We start from the raw sequence: 23599 nt of genomic DNA on the forward strand, positions 1-23599 counted from the left end.
GTATATCAGGCTGGCCAGAGAGATGATGGGAAACTGCTTGCCCATGATAGCAGGCTCTTACCGTAAGTTTTATTAGGGAAGGGAACGGGTTAATTTGACAGGACTGTGCTAGTAGTGCTGAGACTACAAGAGGGACCTATACTTTCTGTAGGCTAAGGTTGATCAATAAGGCAAAGCTGCTCAGTGCGCAACTGAGTTGCTCCTGGAGCAGTAGAAAAGCTTGGAAGGGTTTCACCGACAACTGTTCAGAAAAAAACTGAGCTTCTAGGCTTTTGCATCTATACAGGGCACTGCTAACCACCAATGTGCAAAAATCAACACCACACAAACATGAAGCTTAAACACGAGCAAAGAGAAAACACGTTTTAAGCTAATTACCGATCAGGAACGCATACAATAAGCCTTACACCAGCAATCCCCAACTCAGAGAGCTTAGATCAGCATACTTTTGCCACAAGAATGCAGAAAAACACTTTCTTAATGTAGAACAGCTGGTCTGGAGCCCAAGTGTAACAAGACCACACAAACTACATGCAACAGCCCTACAACTAAAAGATACAATGAAACAGTACAATTAACTACTTAACGCAGCAACAGACAGTACAGGTTTTTCGAAACTGCTACAGTACAGTCACAGTATATAAGTTGTGTGCTTCCCAACTCAGACCAGGTAAACTTCTACTGCCACTAGATGAATAATCCCAGTCCTCCTAATGTAAAAGCACAGTAAAAGAGTGCCCAGGGTGAGATACTACCACAAACAAACTTAACGATACAGGTACAGCAGTGTATTTTAAACAGCTAATAAGAGTGTGACTATTCAATAAAAGTGCTTTGTATAAATGAGTCAAGAGCCACAACTGTACAGAATTTATAGAGGCACTAAAACAAGGTAAGCTGATTAATAAACTCTTCAGCCAATAAAACTACATGCAGAAATCTAAAGTGTTTCCCCAACCTAAACAGACCAGGTTAACTCCCAGTGCACTACAAGGAAAGCCCACTGACCTCTTCATGTAAAAACAAGTGCTTCCTAAAGTGTAAAAATACACTACTTTATCCAACAGCTAGCTAGATAATGAATTCAGAGTAAGTAAATAAATAGAACAGACAATGAGAGGCAAAATGCACTTTCAACATAAGCACAAGGAAAGGCAAATAATTCAAGATATTAACAGCAGTGTAGAAAGGGAAGTGCTTATTAGACTCAATTTACAGTAGGGCTGGGCAGATTAAAATCACCAGGTTTAAAAAGCAGATCAACAAAAGGGTCAGTGGGTGGGAATCACCAGTTTGGTTTATGCAGGCCTGAAATCTTTTCAGAAAAAGACAAAGACCCAGAAATTCACTGTGTATTTAAGTATCACCCATGAAACAATTTAACCAGTGAAAAAAACATGTGAAATGTGCAGCCTAGGTAGTTTAAATGTCTCTCTCTCACACAGAACAAAAACACCAGACCAAGCAGATTTCTTAAAACAGAAAAAATTGATCAGGTAAAACAGAAATCAGCACTACCACTCACAGTCAATCTACACTGTTTTTTTTTTTTTGAAAAACTACCTGCTTGACTCTTGTCTCAAATTTATCCACCAGATCTGGGACTCCAAGAAGTAAATGCAAAAACAGCAATGCAGAAGCAGAAACCACTTATTTTGTGTCAGCTGACCTTAAACGGTATTAACCGCTCAGATCTCCTGAAATGCTTTGTTCTGTCCAGGTATAACCTCAACTGACTACGCATAACTAAGAGCATAGGATTATATATCCCTTATTCTGGGGGTGATGGGAAAATTTAGGAAGATTAAACAACTTGGTTCAGGGACAACTCTAGCCACACTTTAAGCAAGAAGGAAGAATTAATGGCTCTCAGAGGATCTGTAGCTCCATAATTCTTCCAGCAGAGATTAGTTTGATCAGCAATGCACTTTTTCCAGGGTAGAAGTTTCAGAAAGATGGATGCATTTGGCTTGTAACGGGACAAGATGAGCGTTTTTCGAGATATAGTTCATGTACCAGTCAGGTAATTTCTTTCTTCCAAGATACAGTACACATGTCCGATAATGATGAAATGGCAAATAGGAGCAGAGTGGTAGTTCCAGTTCCAGACCAGCTAAGCTGGCTGAAATGTGTGCCTTCAGTGAGACACATGACAGCCCTGTTTTGTACAGGTCTGACAGGTGAGAATCAGTGACAGCTGGGCAAACTTTGGGACCTGGTTTCTGCACACATTACAAGGAGAAACTTCTCCATGTACTCATATATGACTGTCTTATATCAGGTTTTCTGGAATCTCTAAATATATATACCACTTCCTCACTAAACATGACTAAAAGTTGACAAGGGCTAAACTCATTCACATGGTCAGTATCTGTGTTTCCAAGCCAGAGTGAAATAGGGATACATTTTTCTCAGTTAGGAGATCCAAATGTTGGGGCAACATGATAGGCTATTTCTTTACTAGACCCAATAACAGGTATAACAATGATGACTTGGCCAGAAAGGAGCTACCAACATATGTTGCCCGTCCTTCATATTTGGTAACAACTGTGGATCAGGGGTATAGGAGAAAAGACATTTATAAATAGACTTGCCCAGTTTATGGAGAAGGCATTTGCTGTCTAGGACCCACTGCTGGTACTCGGGTACAGTATCTGCTCAGTTGTCTTTTTCATGGAGAAGTAAGCAGGTCTAGTTCTGCCCGCCCCCCATTATATATATATTTGTGTTTGTGCATGTATATATACAATGTATATAAAAAGTGTACACACCCCTCTTAAAATGTCAGGTTTTTGTGAAAAAAAAAATTAGACCACAATAAATCATTTCAAAACTTTTCCTACCTTTAACGTGACCTATAACCTGTACAACTCAATTGAAAAACAAAACACATACAATAAGCTGGTTGCATAGGTGTGCACACCCTTAAACTAATACTTTGTTGAAGCACCTTTTGATTTAATTACAGCATTCAGTCTTCTTGGGTATATACTTGCCATCAATTACAGAGACTCTGATAACCCCAAATAAAGTTCAGCTGTCCTAGTAGGATTTTCCTGACACTTACTCAGTTGCCTGCTACAGCAAAAGCAATGGTTCGCAGACAGCTTACAAAGCATCACAGGGATCTAATTGTTGAAAGGCATTAGTCAGGAGAAGGATACAAAAAAATTTCCACAGCACTGGCTATACTATGGAACACAGTGAAGACAATCATCAAAAAGTGGAGTTAATATGGGACAACAGCTACGTTGCAAAGAACTGGATGTCCCACCAAAACTGATGAAAAGACAAGATGAAAACTGGTCAGGGAGGCTGCCAAGAGACCTACAGCAACACTGAGGGAGCTGCAGGAATTTCTGGCAAGTACTTGTTGTGTACTACATGTGACAACAATCTCCTGCATTCTCCTTATGTTTGGGCTATTGGGTAGGGTTGCAAGACGGAAGCCGTTTCTTACACAGAAAAACATCCAGGACCAGCTAAAATTTGCAAAACAATACATCAAGTCTCCCAAAAGCATATGAGACCAAGGTTGAACTTTTTGGGCACAATTCCAAAAGGTACGTTTGGTGCAAAAACAACACTTCACATCATCAAAAGAACACCATCCCCACGGTGAAGCATGGTGGCGGCAGTATCATGCTTTGGGGTTGCTTTTCTTCAGCTGGAACTGGAGCTTAAGTCAAGGTGGAGAGAATTATGAACGGTTCCAAATACCAACCACGTTGGGCCCAAAACCTTCAGGCATCTGCTACAAAGATGAAGAGGAATTTCACCTTTCAACACGACAATGACCCCAAGCATACACCCAAATCAATAAAAGAATAGCTTCATCAGAAGAAAATTAAAGTTTTGGAATGGCCCAGCCAGAGCCCAGACCTAAATCCAATAGAAAATCGGTGTGGTGACCTGAAGATGGGTGTGCACAACAGATGCCTTCGCAATCTGACAGATCTGGAGCGCTTTTGCAAGGAAAAGTGGGCAAATATTGCCAAGTCAAGATGTGCCATGCTGACAGACTCCTACCCAAGAAGACTAAATGCTGTAATTAAATCAAAAGGTGCTTCAACAAGGTATTAGTTTAAGGGTGTGCACACTTATGCAACCAGCTTACTGTACATTTTTATTTTTTTATATTTTTTCATTAAAAGATTTGTATTTCAACTGAATTGTACAGGATATAAGTCATATCAAAGGTGGGAAAAGTTTTGACTTGATTTATTGTGGTCTCATTTTTTTTATATCACAAAAACCTGGCATTTTAACAGGGGTGTGTACCCTTTTTATATCCAATGTGTATATAAAGTCCAACTGAGACAGGAACCTATTTTCAGCAGATGCTCGGGGAGATAACCTCCAAATGATACATGAACAAGTTAAAAAAAAGATATTAAAGCACACATTAATAATAACTGAATACTAAACAAGTACACAGAGTAGATACAATAATAAAACATGTACTAAATTAAAGTGAAGTGGTGGATTGCAAACTCTTTTTTACATATACATCAGGTAGTAATAAAGGTAAAAAAGGAGGATCAGAACATTAGATACAAGTAGATGCTTAGAAGGAATGGAAAGGTAAGGGTGTCGAAATATGGAAAGTCTGTTAGTCCAATATGCTAGTGGTTAGTAGATGAAATTCCTGTTTTAGGGATAGAAAGGACAGCCCCTAGAGAGTGAATTTAGGGAAAGAGCAGGGGCAAGTCTGACAACACAGAATTTTTTTTTAGGGTGAGTTTGAAGTTGTTGAAGCTTTCAATGGTAGTAATGTCAGTTGGCAGAGAGTTCCAGAGCCTGTCGGTGGTACAATAGTATAGGCACTGTCCAGCTCTTTTGTTTGGAATGTAGACAGTTAGGAGTTGTTTGTTTTCAGAGCAGAGGGCTCTTTTAGGAATGTAGGGTTTTATGACAGATTTGACAGCTGAGCAGCTACCAGAGTGTATATATCATTTTATGTGAGGAAGATAGATGTACTAGACTTAAGTGTTGTGCGGGTTCAAGCCAATTTAGTTCTCTCAGAGCTAGGCAGTGGTGGGAACGGGTAGGGATAACATGTGGTTGTTGTTGTGTCTTTCGGCTTTTCCCGGTTAGGGGTCGCCACAGTGGAACTCTGGTCCGCTAATGATTGGCAGCTGAATTTTACATACCGAGTTGCCAGCCCTGACGCACAACCTTCAACGAAGGAATGGCCATTCACCCATGTCTCCACGCAGAAGACGCTCTAGTTGAGAGTCGAACCGGACAGCATCTTACTGTGAGGCGACAACGCTACCGCAGTACAATTTGGCAATTTTATGGTAGCAGGATTGGAGCTTGTTTTTAAGAGAAGATTGTCAATTGGTGTATAACAGGGCTGCATATAAGAGTGAGGAAAGTAAATAGGTGTCGGCGAGGGTTTTTCTGGTGAAACAAGTTTTTTGTCTGTAGAGTGTTTCTAGTTTGATGTGTGTTTTGTTTAATGCTATTACAGATGTGGTGTTCCAAAGTTAATTTATCTACAGTTACACCTAGAACCTTTGCTGTAGGATCTGTTTCAATTTCTGTGTTATCCTGTGAGAATATTTTAAAGTAAGATGAGATTGGTTTTGTTGAGAAAAACATTTTTTTTTTTTTTTTAGGATTTAAAAGTAGCTGGGCTTTTCTCAGCCATGTCCCCACTGAGGTGAAGGTGGCTTGGGTGAGTTGCTGGAGTTGTTGTATATTACTGGAGGAAGAAATAATGGTAGTTTCAGCTCTGTATTAGACAATGGAGCTAAGGGGTGTTGAGTTGTGAAGGTTGTTGGTGAAAAACTTGAAGAGTAAGGGTCCAAGTATGGACCCTTGCGGTACCCAGTTATGTTGGTTTGATACTGGGATAATTTATTTTGCCATTTATAGGTTCATAGGTTGGTACTAGGCTATCGGCCCTAGGGCCTATACAAGCCTAGCCATAACAATTCCCTGGATATTTCTTCCCCACAATATTTACTTCCCTGGACCCCTGTCTAGCAGGGTGACTGATATGATCCGGGGGGTGAATTTCCCATCTCCCATCCAATCGTCAAGGTTCCTTTTGAAGAGGGCCAAAGAGGTGCTCTGCTTGACATGTATGGGCAGTCTATTCCAGAGTATGGGGAGTCTCTGGGTCAGGAACCTGTCCCTCCAGCACGTTTTGTTCATTGTGATGACAAGGTTTAGATTCCTGGAGCGTGTGGCTCTGAAGGATTGGGATCTCTTTAAGTGGAGCATGTCCAACAGCTCAGGGTTTGACATGGCCCTGTATGTTAAGCAAAGATCGCCTCTGAGTAGACGAAACGATATGCCACAGAGTACAGCTGGAGTTTTTTTAGACGGTCAGCATAGGACATCTGCTTTAGGCCTGTGATTCTTTAAATGAGTTATTTCTGCGGCCTTTCCAGCTGTTGCAGATGTCTTGTGAGGTACAAACCAAACGGGGCGTTGTACTCTATAATGGGTCTAATGAGGGATGAGTACAGTGAGACAATGACCTCCTTTTTTCTGGATGAAAAGCCCTTAGTGATGAGGTGTGCCACACAGAAGGATTTCCTGACTAAGTGGTGATGTGGTTACTGAAGGTGAGACCACTGTCCACCTGTCTCCTTAAGTCTCTCATCACACTTTCAGTGTTTAGTGTACTGCCACCAATGTGGTAATTCATGGGTACACGTTTTTCCCAAAGGGGATAACTATACATTTCTTGGCATTAAGCTTGAGCCCATGGCTCTGGCACCAAGCATCTGTTTCTGTAAGGCCCTTTTGTAGAATATCCACATCATTTGGGGATGCAATAATGGCTCCCAGTTTGCAGTCATCTGTGAACTTTGTTAGCCAGAGTCCCTTAGTGCTAGCCTGTACTTCAGAAAAGTAGATGCCAAGCAAGAGCGGTCCCAGGACTGAACCCTGAGGTACTCCACTTGTCACTTGTCTACAGCTGGATTTGGAGTCAGCTACTGTTACAGTCTGGGTTCTGTCAGTAAGCCAGTTGGCAACCCATCGAGTGACGTAGGGATTTATGCCCAGCTTAGTAAGCCAGTTGGCAACCCATCGAGTGACGTAGGGATTTATGCCCAGCTTAGTAAGTTTATCTATGATTCCAGAGTAGGGGATGGTGTCGATGGCCTTGGCAAGGTCCAGATAGGCTGTGTGGATCACCTTACCCTCGTCCACAGCGCTGGAGACTGATTCAAAGAAGTCAATCAGGCTCAGGAGACAAGATCAGCCCTTCACGAACCCAAACTGGGTGGGGTCCAGTGTTCGAAGATTGCCAATGTCTTTGTTTATAAGCTCCATGATAATGCATTCCATGCTCTTGCAGATCAGTCTTGTCAGACTGATGGGACGGTAGTTCCCAGGATCCAAGGTGGATCCCCCCTTGTGGAGTGGGATAACTGTAGCTGTGCGCCACTCAGTGGGCATGAAGCCTGAGGTGAGGCTATGATTAAACAGGACACTTAGGTGAGGTGCCAGTTCATTTTTAAGTTCATGTAGTACACAGCCTGGGATGCCGTATGGTCCCATGGATGCTGTATTTAGCTTTGGAGAGTGCAGTTTCTACCTGTGTGGCTGTGATTACTGGAATTTGGCAATCTTTTGGTAGTGAGATGGGCCCTTTAAGGGATTAGAGGGGGGGGCGTAAAGTTTGCACTAAATCGATCTGCCAGTATATTGGCAATATCCTTGGGATCAGCATATTTAATGCATCTGCCAGTATATTGGCAATATCCTTGGGATCAGCATATTTAATGCCATTCTGTTGCAGCTCAGAGCAGATCTGAACATTGCTATTTAGATTCTTGACATAACTATAGCATGCCTTGTGGTTGTCTTCGGAATCTTTGGCAATTTTATTTTCGTAACTAGCTTTGGAGGATTTTATGAAGGATCTCAGCTTCTTACTGAAGTTTTTTGCATCCTGGGATTTTCCTCTTTTCTGCAACAGTTTCTTCCTTCTGTTGTGTAGTTTGTTTATGGCAGGAGACCACCAGATTGGCTTCCTTTTTTTGGAGGAGAGCATCTTGGTTCTATTTGGGATGGCACAATTCATGCATGAGTGGATGTGCTTGTACAGTGCCTTAGTGCAGGATTCAGCAGTCGAACTTTCAGCTCCCATCTGCATGGGTGTCATGAAGTTTGTCACTTCTGACATCAGTAGCATGAAGTTGGCTTTGGAGAGGTTTTTTACAGAGGTTTCCATACTGGGGGGCTGGGGGTGGGATGTGGATGCCAAGGGTGATATGCTTATGGTCAGATCTGACCAATGATGGGGTGACCACTGGTGTGAAGCATCTATCTCCCATGTTGGCAATGACCAGGTCTAGGATATTGGATCCCCTGGTGGGACGATGGATTAGTTGATCCAGGGCGTTGGAATTTATGAATTCCAAGAACCATTGGGAAAAGGTGTTGGTACCCGAGTAGTTTTCCCAGGTAATGGCAGGGTAATTAAAATCACCCAGTATTAGGGCGTTCGGTTGTATCTTAATATTTTCCAGTATGTTTAGAAAGGTGTAGTGAGAATCTTAGGGCATGGTGGGGGATCTGTAGCAAGCTGCAATTTGGATTGCAGTCTTACCTAGTGTTAGTTGCACCTAGAGAATTTCAGATGCATTGTGTTGGGCAACTAGCCTGGAGGTGTGAATATGGACACTCCTCCTCCTTTAGTATTTCAGTCTTGGTTTGGTAGCCGAAAAGTGTGGTAAGAGTTGTAGCCTGATATTGCAGGGGTGCTCTCTGGAGCCTTGAACCAGGTCTCAGTTACTGCACAGATATCGATGTTCTCCATTTTTTAGGAGTGCCTCGAGAGAGTGCATTTTGAGATTTAAACTTCTAGCACTGAGTAGCATTACCTTCAGATTCTGCATGCTTGTATATGTTACAGTGGTGGTTTTGTCCTTTGAACCTTGCCTAAAAAGGCACTATAGGTGTGGCAAGAGCTTTAGCCAGTAACCCGAATCACAGGGGTGACAGATGCAGACCATCTCTGGCAAAGCATCATGGTTTGTCGATCATGTCGTCCCAGGCAGCCAGATATTTGATCCCCTTTGAATGACACCAGAAGCTTAGCCAATTGTTAAAGTCAATCATTTTGTCCTTATACTGTGGTATCATTCTGGGGGAAGGCAGGATGCTACTCAGGGCGAGGGTCATACCTGCCTGGGCCACATGATCGAAGAGCTCTTCCATGTCTCTTTTCATGTAGTCCAGAGAGGTACATCTCATATCATTCACTCCAACATGGACAATGACAGAGTCATATTTGTACTTTTTGTGGAGTGACTTGAGTGCATGCATTATGTGGCGGATCCTGGCAGCTGACTGTAACTTTCTCCTTGTTCAGCCTGATGAGTGGGACATCAGTGTGTCTGACTATAGAGTCACCTATGACTAAAGTGTTGGGTACATTGCCTTGCCTTAGGGGCTGTTGTTGAGTAGCACACTGGTGTTGTGAGCTACGTGTCACTTTGGTTGTGACTGGTGTTGTTTGTGTTTCAGCTTCGGAGGTCCTTGTTGCTTGGGCAGGTTAATTTTAAGAGCTTCGGCATATGTGGGTTTAGTGTTGCTATGTGTAGGTGTTGATGGTGTGGGTTTAGAAGGGCTATGTGTTGCTTGAGGTGTGGTGCAGCGGTTAACCTTCTCCTCTTCACTGTCTAGCACAACTTTGGCTGGAGAGGAGCTTTGCTTCCAGTTTGGCTATGTAAGTGCATCTCTCACAGGTTGTTGTGTTTGGTGGTAGGAGGAGAGGATTGTCTGTGTACATGAGACAGTTGTTGCATTGCCCCAGTATGCCCAGATTCACCAGGTGGACAGGAGAAATCATCAGAAGCTGACCCTTGGACATGCCTGTTTAGATGCTTTTTTTTATAAAGTACAAGAGCGGTTTTCCTTTACCTTTGCAAGGTACTTTGCAATTATAGGATGTTTAGTGCCTACGAATAATTTCTCCTTATTAACACGGAGAGTTGAGTGCTTGTGTCAATTTAAGGCTTCCTAATGCTTTCCAGCAGGTTCTAGAGAAAGTGCTAGTCACAGCGGCTCAGATTTTAGTGCTACTACTGAGAAACCAGCTAGTTCTAAAGACACACTGTTGGCGGTTGGATAGGTAGCTTGCAAACCACTGGAGGGATGATGGGGTGCAGCCTATAATGGATACCTGATCAAGGAGTTTGTTGTGGGATACTGTGTCAAATGCCTTTGATAGGTCTAATAGTAAGACAGAAGTGATCTTACTAGAGTCAATGGATTTGGAGACAGTGTCCATGAATGAGATTAGGGCAGTGGTAGTGCTGTGTGATGGGCGAAAAACATGTTGGGTAGGGGTAATTAGTTTGTTTTGGATGAGGTGGTACAACAGTTGCGTATGTATGCATTTTTCCAGGAGTTTGGAAAGAGGAGAGAGGATGGAGACTGGTCGATAACTGGATAGTTCAATGGAATTGCCCCCTTTATGTAAAGGGGTGATGGACTTTTTCCAGAGGTTAGGGACAATAGACTTTGCTATAGAGCGATCTATAAGGATACTGACAGGATATGCTATTGCTTCTGCAGTAAATTTTAAGTATTTTCTGCAGTAAATTTTAAGTATTCTGGGGGAGGATGTCAGAGGAGAGGGAGCATGGTTTTAGTTTTTGAGGTAGTTTTTGCATGAGTGAGGTAGGGACAGGTTTAAGAGAAAAGGGGATAGAAGATGCACTACTGGTTTGTTGGGAATGTGAAGGTTTTTTTTTGTTTGTGCAGGAGTCTTGACATAAGGGTAGAGGGGGATCAGAGATGGGGCTTGAGGGAGTTGTAAAGGAGGGATTTGTTAAAAGTTTGCTGATGCTGTTTATAAAGTGAGAGTTAAACAGGTTGGCTATCTCTGAGGGGGTTTTGTCAGGGTATGGTGATGGAGCTCGTTTAGAGCCTGGGGTAACCAGGTTTTGGGTTGTTTTTGTGGTTTACCAGTTGACTGGAAAAGTGTTTTTTTATCCAAGTTCACTAGTTTTTTTTTTTTTGCTTTAGTTCATAGCTGTTTATATTTCATTAGGTTGGCATCAGATTTGTTATTGTGCCATTCATTCCATGCTTTATCTTTATCTTGTAGAAGTTGTTTGGTATTTTTTGTTAGCCGGGGAGCATGGACAGTTTTTATTCTTTTGGTGAAGAGGGGGGGCTAGGCTGTCAAGCATGTTTAGAAATATATTGCTGAAGTATTCAAGGGCATCAACTACTAGTGGTAGTGTTATAAGTGGGTTCCAGTTAGTGTGTTTTAGGATATCATTTTACTTTTGCTGGTCAAGGTTTCTGATATTTCTGGTAGTTCTGTATGTGTGTATTCTTGTAGTCTGTGGTATGGGTCTATATATAAATATGGGTAGGTGGTCACTAAGACTATTGCACAGAGTGTGGGGAGTACAGTATTTGTCTGGATTAGAAACAAGTATCCAGTCAAGAGTTACACCTAGGGTATTGCTGTTATGCATATGGGTGGCACTGGTAACGAGCTGGTTATAACCATAAAAGTTTATGCCAGTTAATGTTGATATCTTCCATAATTATAGTCTTGTTGCAGATATTTTCAGATGTACAAAAGAGAGACTATATTCCGTAGTTTGGTTGTTTTACCCAGGGAGTATATATAGACCAACAATGCATAGTTGTTTTGTTAATTTGTAAGGTTCCAATTAGAATTTCAGCATTGTTAAAAGTTGGTATTTCTTTAGGGAAAGGTGAGATTGTGATGGTGTTGGGCTAGATTAAGGCTACCCCACCACCATTTTTTGTTGGTTCTGTCTTTTCTGAGTATATAATAGCATGGAGGTATTATTTCAGTATCATGAATATGGGGTTTTAGCCAAGTTTCACTGATTACTAGGATATCTGGGGTGTACTGACTTAACCAATCATGACATTCTGTGGTTTTGTTACAGATACGTGTGTTTAGGGTTGCTAGAACAATATTTTAATGTTTAGGCTTTTAGCAGAGGAAGCTGTAGTTGGGGGCCCTGGTTTGGGGTGGATATCCCCACACAGAGATAGTGTGTGTTGTTTGGAGAGGTACTGTTTGACGTATTGGGTAGATTTATTGTTACAGACTTTTATGTAGAAGGTACTAATGATCGTGTCTGGAAGGATTTTTAGTTTTGAGAGACACATAATGTGATATTGAATTAGGCTGGTTAATATGTTACTAAAGCTTTTTGTAGGGTTTTCATGAAGTAGAGGAAGAGTAGAATGATTAACTGTTGCAGGGGTTGGGGAATGGTTTTGGAAGGTGATGTAGATTAGGAGACTGATATATAAGCACAGTCCAGAAACACACAGTAAAAACTCTTTAACAGAAAATACATATATGCATGCATCTTTGTTTAGCATTCAGTGGTGGGGGTACACTTCCTTTCTGTCAGCTGGTCTGCCAACACATTCTCCTGTGATGAGATATAAATTGCCCTAAAGGTCAGACATGAATAATGGGTCTGTCCCACATGCATTCATGGCTGCTAGCTTGCATAGAAGGTACAAATGAGTAACTCGATGTTTGCTGTTGTCACTGTGTCAAGCATGCCAGCAGAAACAGCACTTGTCTCGTGGATGAAAGGTGCAATTCTGAGATATCTCCAGAGCCTAAAAGCAGCTCACACTCAATTCTACAGCCTTCGTATTTTCTTCACAGAGTGCTGCCAGGATGAGGCAATCTGAACAAGTATAGGTAAATGTGAATGCTCTTGTACAACATAATTACTGGAGCCAAGCAGTTTGTAAATACCCTGGTGACAAGCCAAGAAAGAGAAAGTGAAGTGTCTACCCTGGCTATGGAAATGTGGAGACAAGGATCTTTCAAATCCAGGGTGACCATGTACACTTGCAAGACAAAAAAAAAAGGTAGAAGGGAGGGGTACCAATGTAGGTATGAGGGAAAGGTGACTGGAATTGTGCTTATTGTTTATGGTGTGGTGGGGATTGAGCTTTGCAGAGTCACTGCTCCTCTCTCTAGGTGTTAAGGTTGTGACGGCCACCAGGTTTCCGCCTTTGGTCTGCCTATATTTCTTCTCTAACAGACCCTCTTACCCTCGAGTTATTTGTCTTTGTCTTGCTCAGGGCAGAAGGGGGACAGCTCTTACTACATCCTGGTGGAGGGGGACTGCTTGTGGCTAAAAAAAAAAAAAAAAAAAAAAAAAAGACCCTTGACCAATTCCATGGTTTTCTCCTTTTCCTCTGGTCTCTTAATTAAAACAACTCTGTAAGAGGTCAAAATGGAAGCTCCTTGTCCAGGCCTGCATTAAGGAGCTCTACATTTATATGCCCTTGTAGGGACAGTGACCTTAAGCCAGGCAAGTCTCAATCAAAGACCCAGTGGCAGCTGCCCTGCATGATGCATCAAAGGCATCACAAACGCATTTCATGGGAGTGCCAGGCAAAATGGCAACAATTGAGGCATACGTCAGGCATCCTCCTCTTTACATTCTTATCCTCTAACCCATCTGCCTTATGCCTCAAATTGTTAGAGAGAGACTCTTGAAACTTCATCTTGTGAGACTAGCAGTTAAGGGACCCAATGGCCACAGGTTGTAAGCTTTCTTTCCAAAGCAGTTGAATATTTTACTTTTACAACTACTGGGTACAGGGTTCTTGATTACAAGAACAGTAGATCCCTTGCCAGAATCCACAGACTACTGCTGGTTCAGCCAATGGGCTCTTAAATAGGTGTTTCTGGAGTCACTGACCCTACAGAAACCAGCAGGGGATGGGAGGCTGACTCAAAAGGGGTGCTATTAAACACATGATCTAGGACTTCCACAACTGAAGGAATAGTCAGAGGGTTTGGTTTAAGCAAGCACAGCAAACAGATACATCTATTCTATGTCTAACAGAACTCTTGGCTTCTCATTTAAAATTAAGTTACCTTTATACTACAAAGAGTACTCCCAAATGAGCAATCCTCAGGGAGTACAAGTACAGTTAAATGTGTCCTCAGTCTTTGACTCCAAATGAGAGAAAAAAGACATCTGGTCTATACAAAGCAGGGGTTCCAGTCCCTCTAAGAAGAAGGCTCCCTTTTCCTTTTGGCAGGAGGCACCCATGACAATAAAAGTTCATCAAAAGTTAGACATCCGGACTTTAAAAACAATTCATGAAGTCCTGGTCCCAACTGAGGAATTTCTAAGAGGGAGCCTGGAAGGGGAAAAGAAGGCTCGCTGGGTCAAGCTTTAGGCAAGCTAGCCAATGTCTATATTGGCTTAAGGCTACAACTGGAACTGTGGACCATCTTAGGGGCCTTGGTTTCTGGGTGGATGCCCAAGACTTCAACCTGATCTCCTGCTACTTCCTCACAAACTAACAGCATAGGGATGCTATGCATCCATTTGCTGCTAACCATACAGTTGTCAGAACCAGAAAACCACAGAGAGGACTTAGGGCCAACTGACAGCAAAGAGGCTTCATCTTGCAAGGTTGTCCTACTGGCTGACAGAGTGGAAGCCACCAAAGGGGTCATGCCAGAAGCTTTGGAAGTATAAGCCAGACACAGGGCTGCAAAACTGCTTTATTTGGCATCAAGGTCTTCAAGCCAAGGGTGGCTATTGAACTCAAATGCTGCATCATTGGCCTACTGACTTCTTTTACCTCAAGTGCTTCTCAAAGTACTACTTCTTAAGCAGGTAGTCTGAGGAAGAGTTGGCAGGTGACAATGGCAGACCATAACCAAACACAAATCCTCTTCAGAAACAAGTGCTCCCTGAAGGATTTTGCTAGTTGCTTTAAGGTTATTTGATTAAAGGATGCACACTGAAGACAATTGGGCACATTGTGCTCTGCACTCAGGCAAAGAATGAAACAATTTGTGGAAATTCTTATGAGGGATGTTTTCTACACATATCAGTTATTTATTTTCTTAGAAATAAACATTCTTACATATAGTCAATAATAATACAGCTACTGAAATAAGAAAGATGATGAGCACTGTTCACCATTAGGGTACTTATCCGGCACTCAGGAAACAAGTCTGACTGATGACGCAACGTAAGCTTAGGCTGTCTACAAAAAAGTGGCAACAAAGACTTGATGAGGGCACCAGCTGATGTTCCTTTGTACTGCCAACATCATGGCATCAGTGTAAGAAGGTATCTAGCAGGCAAAGACAGGGAAGTGTAAAGAGCTTTCAAAATCAGGCCAGCTGTTAGTATTCTGCTGGCAGGAATCTCATGAGTCAGCAGTGCACCAGTGGATATTACAAAGAACATCCGCACATTACCTCACACCCTACACTGCAAAGTGTCAAGACAAACATACAGCTGTCGAAGAAATAATTCAGACTGGTTCAGCTTTAAGTAAGAGCCATGGTCTAAAACCGAATGCCAAAAAAATTCATAATAGTATCTTTTGAAAAGTCCTCCCTCCCGCCCTTCAGAAATTACCACATAGATGATAACACCCCTAAGAGTAGACCAATGGCTGAGGAGTTGGGAACATATGTAGACAGTGACCTGGCCGTTGACTACTGTAAATCTGCTGTTGTATAAGGAAATGCTTCTATATTGTGCAGTTCATTAGTAAGGGTATAGCAATGACATCCATGTCAAAAGATGTCATTATCCTGCTGAACTCAGCTCTCATTAGACCATACATAGAGTACAATGCTCTCTTCGGAATGTACCTTATCAAGCATATGCAGCAACTGTAACTCAGAGGTTCCTTACAAAAAGAATAGAGGGTGTAAACCATATGGAATATTGCAGACTGTTTAGCAAAATACTAACAAGGGAAAAAACGTACTTGAAGCGTATCTTCTCATCCAGGTTTGTGGGTGGCTCCCGTGTAATGAGGTTGATCAGTTCTTCCATGCAGTGCTCCTGACAGAGAAAATCCAACAGTCGACGATTCTGGGCTCTGCATTCCTGTAAAATGTCATCTTCATCCATTAATTCTTGCAGTGTTACATCCTCCTTGTCCAGCAGCTTGTCAATGTGCGACGCTGTGTTTAAATCGAACTTCCAGAACATGGTGATAGGCAGACCTAGCTAAAACAAAAACAGGAGATCAGTTAAGATTAGAATAACCACATTAAAATTACAGATGTAGTGACAGGGGAAAGGCATCTGAAACCATATATCCCACTTCTCTAGATTTCTTAGATAAACATTAAAACACTTTTATGCCAGTGTTTTCATATTCACCATTATTCACTGGGGGGTTCTCAAAAATGAACACTGCTATCTGCCACTGCACAATACTAAGTTTTTATCAAGTAACAGTACTAAGGGCAGCACAATTAACAGCAATGCATCCAAATCACAAAATGTAAAATGTCTGAAGGCAAAGCATAAGGGCCGTAAACAAACATTTCAGCACTAAAATTAACGAAAACAAAGAAAAAAGGTGCAGAAAGTACAGTTTTGTACCTACCATAAATGTAGATGTCCGATAGGCATGCATCTGCAGTCCTTACAAATGGGTTGTCCTGTCGTCAGGCAGCCCTTCGGTCGGCCGGATTCCAAAGTCTGGGTCTGGCCTCGGCTGGTGTCGCACTTCACCCGACGTCATAGCTGCAGTTATTCGGGTATAAAGGCATCAGCCGACGCCATTTTCCTCAGTGTTTCTTGCCCCAGATGCCAGGTGCCCTCTAGGAAGGCTAAATTTGGATAAATGCAAATGGTTCCAAATAGTAGAGAGCAAACAAAAAATAAGCATGTATGTACATATATACAAACAAATACACCATAATAGATTCCCCAGCTAGCTACAAGATGGGCAAATGCCCTAGGAGTACCACAGAGGGGAAGGAGGGTGGGTAATCCTGACTGCAGATGCATGCCTATCGGACATCTACATTTATGGTAGGTGCAAAACTGTACTATGTCCTTCAAGGATGCATCTGCAGTCCTTACAAATGGGTAGAATACCATAGCCAAACTGGGGGAGGAGGAGAAATAAAATTATGGTGTAGTTAAGATCCCTTGCAAAACAGCAGTGGCAAAACCTGCTCGGGATCTGGAGTATAAAGGTAAATTATAATGCTTGGCAAATGTATGCACAGAGCTCCAAGTAGCAGCCTCTAAAATGTCCTTGGTAGCCACTCCTCGTAAGAAAGCTGTGGTAGTGGCTGTAGCCCTTGTAGAGTGAGGCCTGATGTTTTCTGGAGTTTTCTTCCCATGGTAGGAGTAACAAAATCTAATGCAATTATATATCCACTTAGAGATTGTCTGTTTTGAAATTGCTTTTCCTTCCATTCCTGTTGCATATGCTACCAGTAGCTGGTCAGTTTTTCTGTTGCTCTTGGTCCTGTCCAGGTAGTAACGTAATTGTCTATGTACATCCAAGGTATGCAACAGTCTTTCTCCCCTGTTCTGTGGGTTGGGAAAGAATGTAGGTAGGTGGATAGCTTGATTTAAAGATACCCTGGAGACCACCTTTGGCATAAAAGTAGGATTAGTTCTCATGGACACTATCTTGATGGAAGATCAGGAAGGGCTGTACTGCCATTAATGCCTGTAGCTCAGATACCCTTCTTGCTGAAGTGATTGCAAGCAGGAAAGCAGTTTTCCATGATAAGTATTGTAATTCTGCTGTTGCTGCTGGTTCGAAAGGAGGTAGTGTCAATTTTTCTAGCACAAAGTTCAAGTCCCATGCTGGCAATGGTGGCTTCCTAGGTGGTTTTACATTTTTAATTCCTCTCAGAAACTGCCTGAGCAGAGGATGTGAGAAGACTGGAGGATCCAAGTTGCATTCTGCTGAAATGGCTGATGCATGAATCTTAATGGAAGAATAGGACAGGCCGTTGTGGAAGAGCTCTGCCAAGTATTCCAGGATGTTAGCTATGTTTACCAGTGACACATTCTCTCCTTTTGCTGTACTCCAAATGAGATATCTTTTCCATTTTGCTGAATAATTTTTTCTTGTTGAGGGTCTGCGAGCCTCCAAGATAATGTCTTTAACCCTTTGAGATAAATCTGGGTTATTTGGTCTTATGCAATGTTCCAGGCAGCCAGCTGCAGTGTTTACAGGTTTGGATGCAGGGTTTTGAAGTTGTTCTGTGTTAACAGCAAGGGAACTAGGGGCAGAGGCCATATTTGTTCCCGAGACATACTCCTCAGTAATGGGTACCAATGTTGCCTTGGCCAGTCTGGAGCTATCAGGATGATCCTTGGACGGTCTTCTTTGATCTTCAATAGCACCTTGTGCATCAAAGGAAGAGGTGGGAATGCATATGCTGTCAGGCTTTTCCAACTGAAGGATAGGAGTCCACTTTCCAAACAAGTGGGTGGTACGTCCTTGTGCAGAATTTTTTCAGTTGGTGATTGTGTGGGGATGCAAATAAGTCTATTTCTGGTAGTCCCCATTTCCCTGTAATGGTTTTGAAGATGTCCGGATGCAGCATCCATTCGTGGGCATCCGTGGCAGTTCTGCTTAGGATGTCTGCTAGTATATTTTCTTTTCCTGGCACAAAAATTGCTTGTAACTGAATGTTGAAGCTCAGTGCCACATTCCAGAGGTCCATTGCCATCCGGCATAGAGGGTATGAATGTGTGCCTCCCTGTTTGTTGATGTACCACATAACTGTGGTGTTGTCCGTCCTTATCAGCAGTTGACCCTGTCGAAGAAATGGTCTGAATGCCTGAATTGCCAGTTTTACTGCCAGCATTTCCTTTTGATTTATGTGTAGGTGCAGCTGGTCTTGAGTCCATAAGCCTTGTATGCACTTGTCCAGCATGTGTGCCCCCCAACCGAGGTCTGAAGCGTCTGTTGTGATGGTCTGGCTTGGTTGAGTGCTGTGGAAGGGCAGTCCCTTGTTTGTTTGACAGGCCTGAGCCCACCATTGGAATTCTTGCTTCAAGCATGGAATTATTGGAATTTGGGTTTCTAGGCTGTGCTTGTGCTGAGACCATAAATTCCTTAGGTACCACTGTAACTTTCTCATATGTAGTCTGGCATGTGGAATCAATATTATGCAGGATGCCATGTAACCGAGAGCTTGCAGGACTTTTCTTGCTGTTAGCTGGTTCTGCTTTGTTAATGCCATGAAGTAGAAAGGGAGTTGCTCCTGTTTTCTACTGTCAGGAATGCCATTTGTTTTGATGTGTCCAGATCTGCACCCAAGAAGGTTATCCTTTGGGATGGTATCAGCCTCGACTTTTTTATATTGACTGTGTATCCCAGGGCTTGTAGTAGATGAATGACCCTTTGCAAATCTTTTGTTAATTTGTCTTTGTTGTCCGCTTGTAACAGGCAGTCGTCCAGGTAAGGGTAAATTTGAATTCCCTGAAGCCTGCAATGAGCAATTACTGATGCCAGGCATTTCGTGAATACTCTTGGCGCAGTAGATAAGCCAAAGGGCAATGCTGAGAATTGATAATGCTCTGATCCTGCAAGAAATCTGAGGTATCTTCTGCAATCTGGTCATATGGGGACGTGCAGGTATGCCTCCTTGAGATCTAGAGTTACCAGCCAAGACTCCTTGCCCAGCATGGGAAGAAGCTGCTGTAGGGTCAGCATTTTGAATTTTGGAACAATAAGGTATGTGTTTAAAGCGGACAGGTCGAGAATAGGCCTCCATTGGTTTTCTTTTCTTGGTACCAGGAAGAGTCTGGAATAAAATCCTTGCCCTTGTTCCAGAGATGGTACCCTTTCTACAGCTCTCATCCTTAGTAAGTGAGTTATTTGTTCTAGAGCTTCTGTCTTCTGATTTGGAGGTAGGTTTGGCATTCCTCTCTTCCTTGGTAGAGTATGGAAGTGAAACCTGTAACCTTGGTCTATTGTCTGTAAAATCCATTTGTCTCCTGTGATGTAATGCCAGTTTACTGAAAATAAGGCTAGCTTCCCGCCTAAGGGTGCCTCTAGTTGTTCCCTGGTAGGCGGTGCCAGAGCCAAGTCACTGTGATTGTCCTGTGGAAGTGGTGGTGGCTGGATCTGTGGCTGTACCTCGCTGGTTGTTAGCCTGCCACTGACGTCCCCTGTAGGCACCTCTGGATTGACCCCTGCCTCTTGAGCGTCTATTCCTGCCTCTCGGAGCTCTGGAGGAGTCTGGAAAGGACCAATTCTTGGAAGGCCAGTTCCTGCTGAACCTTGGAGGCTGGACCTGCAAGAAATCCTTGACTGTCTGGACAGATTTTGCTTTCTCTTCCACCTTCTTTAGCACCTGCTGTGCAGGGGATCCAAACAAATTGAGCTTATCCATGGGAGCATCTAGGAGCTTTGATTTAACATGGTCTGGTAAGGACTGTTCTTTTAACCATGCATGTCTTCTGATCACTGTGCCAGTCATGGCTGATCTAAAGGAAGCCTCTAGTGCATCATAGCCGCATTTTAATGAATGATTACTGACCTGTTGAATGTTATGTACCATTTCCTGTACAGATTTTTTGTCTAATGGTTCATCCGAGGACAGTTTTTTAGTTAACTGGTCTAACATAAATTCCTGATACTGAATCATGTGGAATTGACAGTTCAAGGCCCTAGCTGAAAGAGTAGCAGAAGTGTAAACTTTTTTACCCCATCTCTCTAAGGCCCTAGATTCCCTTTCAGAGGGGAGGGGGTTTTTGGTAGAGGTAGCTGCTACAGCCTTGGGTCCCTGGGAGATAGTTTCGGGATCTGCAAAAGGGGCCTTATACAAATGATAATGTGTGTCCGGAACCCTGTAGTACCTATCGGGCTTAGCAGGGGCCGGAGGAAGAGAATCAGGAGCAGTACAAGCATCATTAAAAGCATCATCCACAACAGTAAGTACTGGAGGAATGGCTAAAGGCCTATGCTGTGGCAAATGCAAAAAGGTTCTAAGCCTTTTCCTAGAGTCTGAAAAATCCTGGCCCTGCCATTGAAATTGTTCCCTCATAGCATGCAAGGTTTCCCCAAAAGAAAATTCCTCAGGCGGAGAGGCAGAAGGAATGGACTCTTCTGCATCAGAGTCCTCATAAGGAGAAAAAGGGGCCTCTGGAGGGTCTGAATTATCTGATTCATCAGAGGAGCCATCTGTAGAAACTGGCTCAGCGACCTCTACTCTAGTCCTCTTCTCTGGAGGTGGGTGAGAGGCCCTGTCTGGATGTGGTTGGGATCCCCGGATCAAAGAAATGAGATCCTCTGCTAGACTAAGCATTTGTGAACTAGAACTGGGCCTGTGAGAGGGGGTCTTAGCAGGCACAGTTTTGGTAGTTTTTGCTGCTTTAGCCCTGGCAAAGGCCTTAATCGACATGGATGCAGGAGGCCTAGCAGCTCCACGTGCAGGGGTAGAAATATCCAAAGGGATAGTATCTGATAAATCCTGTGAACCTGCAGCAGCAGGTGGGATTTCAGTAGCAGATTCAGCCAAGCTGGATGAGGCCTCGGTAAGTGGCAAGCTTTCGGCTGAAGGAAGAACCGTGGACTTGGTTTCAGCCGAAACCGAGACACTCGCGGTTGGCTTAACCGCGGTTTCGGCCGAAACCGCGGACCGCGAGTGTCGGTCCTTTTCCTTGCGTTTTTTTAGAAATTTGCGTAGTCGGAGTACCCGACGGCATAATGTAAGCAAAAGCGGAGCCGAAAAACTCTTCAGCAAATTCAGACCGACGTCTAAGCGTTCGTCGGTTGAAAGAAGCACAGGCTAGACAAGCTGCTACGTCGTGGTCTGGGCCTAAGCAAGGTAAGCAGTAAGAGTGGAAATCTTTATGAGCTATTTGTTTCCCACAATTTAAACAGTTATTCACTTTTTCTGACATCGGCTGAGGCAAGAAAGAGTCCCCAACGGGGTACTTAGCTTTTTAGAAGTCTTCGGTACATGTAGTAGTAATCTCTGGTTCTGACCGACCGGCACTTGCGAACAGCTTCTGCTTCGGGAGCCACGTGGCAAGAAAGACTGAGGAAAATGGTGTCGGCTGATGCCTTTATACCCGAATAACTGCAGCTATGACGTCGGGTGAAGTGCGACACCAGCCGAGGCCAGACCCAGACTTTGGAATCCGGCCGACCGAAGGGCTGCCTGACGACAGGACAACCCATTTGTAAGGACTGCAGATGCATCCTTGAAGGACATCAAGAGTGCCCTCTTCCACTTGAACTGACCTCTGTATGACTAGCATCGATAGTACTGAAGGGGTGTTAGAGGGTGACAATCAAAAGTATGGGCCTAATTCACTCATCCTAGGGGATGTGGGAGCAAAAGAGAGGTCAAGTTTTGAGGGGGATCACCCCCCATTAGATCTGCGAGGTGGAGACTGGAGACATTACAGAAAAAGTCTAGCTCTAACAGAATGGGGTTCTGAGTTGTATGTCTGCTACCTGAAGAAGTGAGAGCTGTCCCTTAACTCCATCAAATTAGCCCAGTGCACTACTGACTGGACAAAAAATACAGCTGTATAAACTGCACTTACCATAACATCAGATGTTCATATCCCCTGTGGCTGCAGTAGTCTGGCATCCTGTCCAGTATACACTGACCAGCCAGTCTTCAAAACATTCAGGCTCCTTCCTCCACCTACACCCTGACTGCTGATAAGACAGACCCTTGGAGGAAAATCAGCAGTCAGATTGTAGAAATCTTCAAGACTTTTCTGCCCAGACAAAAAGAGAATGCTTACTCATACCGAAACCCTGAAGAGATAAAAAAATATTTTAATTTTTACCCCAAGTATCTATACAGAAAAAAAGGGATGTAGGGATGGTGCAGCTACTCCAGAAGTAAATAATTTGAACATCTACTGCTGTGCGAAGTGCAACAACTGTACTATGTTCATAATTCTCAATGCTGCACTAACTTTTGGCTATCTAGGTTGATTACCAAACCTTATCAAACTTGTAAGGAGGAAGGATAAGGGTCCAGGAGTCCCTGGAGAATGAGCTAGTAAAGCCAGTTCTGGACCTGGAGAAGGAATCGAGTTTGGAATGCTTCATAAAAAGTATGTACAGAGGACCATATGGCTGCCTATAAAATTCTTCTAGAGTCCACTTCCATTATACCATCACAGAAAACAAGGCTCTATTTGAATGTACCTTAATCCTTTCTGGAATTGTTTTATCGTGGTGATAATAACAAATGAAGCTAAAGCAAGGAACAACAAGCAGGAATTGTCTGAATTGGCACAGATCTTGCTTTTCCAATCCCACAGTAGGAAAACCACGGCTGTTCAGCTTTTTAAGGACTTAGTACTGACAAAATAACAACAGAGTTGCAAAAGCATGACCAGAGTATATGGAATCCTTTCTATATGACAACTGATTTCTGAAAGAAATGAAGGAGGTTGATGGCTAGATTCAAGTTAAGTAGTAAGGGCACACATGGGGGATTTGTTATGCTGAACATCCTTAAGCATGAAATACCAAAAAGATTAACTCAACATAAATAGCTGGAATTCAGATAAGCTCTTGCAGATGTCAGAGCAATAAATACATTATCATACCAAAAATTAACTAAAAACAGCTAGAAAAGCTGCTTCAAATGTAGACAGAAAAGCTTTTATAGAAAAAAGTAAACATCCCTATTAAGTTTCACCTTTATAAGAAGTGACTTTACATTTCAACAAAGCAAATCTCTTTCAAGCAGCTAAAGTAAAGTTTGAAAGAAAAAAGTATCCATGGGCAGGCATGCTGAAATGGCTGATGATACCCCTCGCTAAAAAAGTAAGCAGACAAATACGATAATAACTGTAAATGTTCT

The 23599-nt window shown here is 42.9% G+C and overlaps 1 protein-coding gene across 3 annotated transcripts in view; it reads right to left on the minus strand.

Annotated features, from left to right (window-relative positions):
* PPP6R2 (protein phosphatase 6 regulatory subunit 2) overlaps positions 1–23599 on the minus strand; it is a 4227669-nt gene that overhangs the window by 3531529 nt on the left and 672541 nt on the right. For 2 of the 3 annotated variants that reach the window (XM_044088567.1, XM_044088565.1), the window contains exon 3: positions 15754–15998. In XM_044088567.1, the coding sequence (XP_043944502.1) occupies positions 15754–15980 (227 nt within the window). In that variant the 5' untranslated portion in view covers positions 15981–15998. The remainder of the gene's footprint in view (positions 1–15753; positions 15999–23599) is intronic. The other variant, XM_044088566.1, reaches the window with a different exon arrangement.

The sequence above is a fragment of the Protopterus annectens genome, chromosome 11.part0 (genome assembly GCF_019279795.1).
Source record: "Protopterus annectens isolate FY-2018-M chromosome 11.part0, PAN1.0, whole genome shotgun sequence".
Classification (NCBI taxonomy): Eukaryota; Metazoa; Chordata; order Ceratodontiformes; family Protopteridae; genus Protopterus; species Protopterus annectens.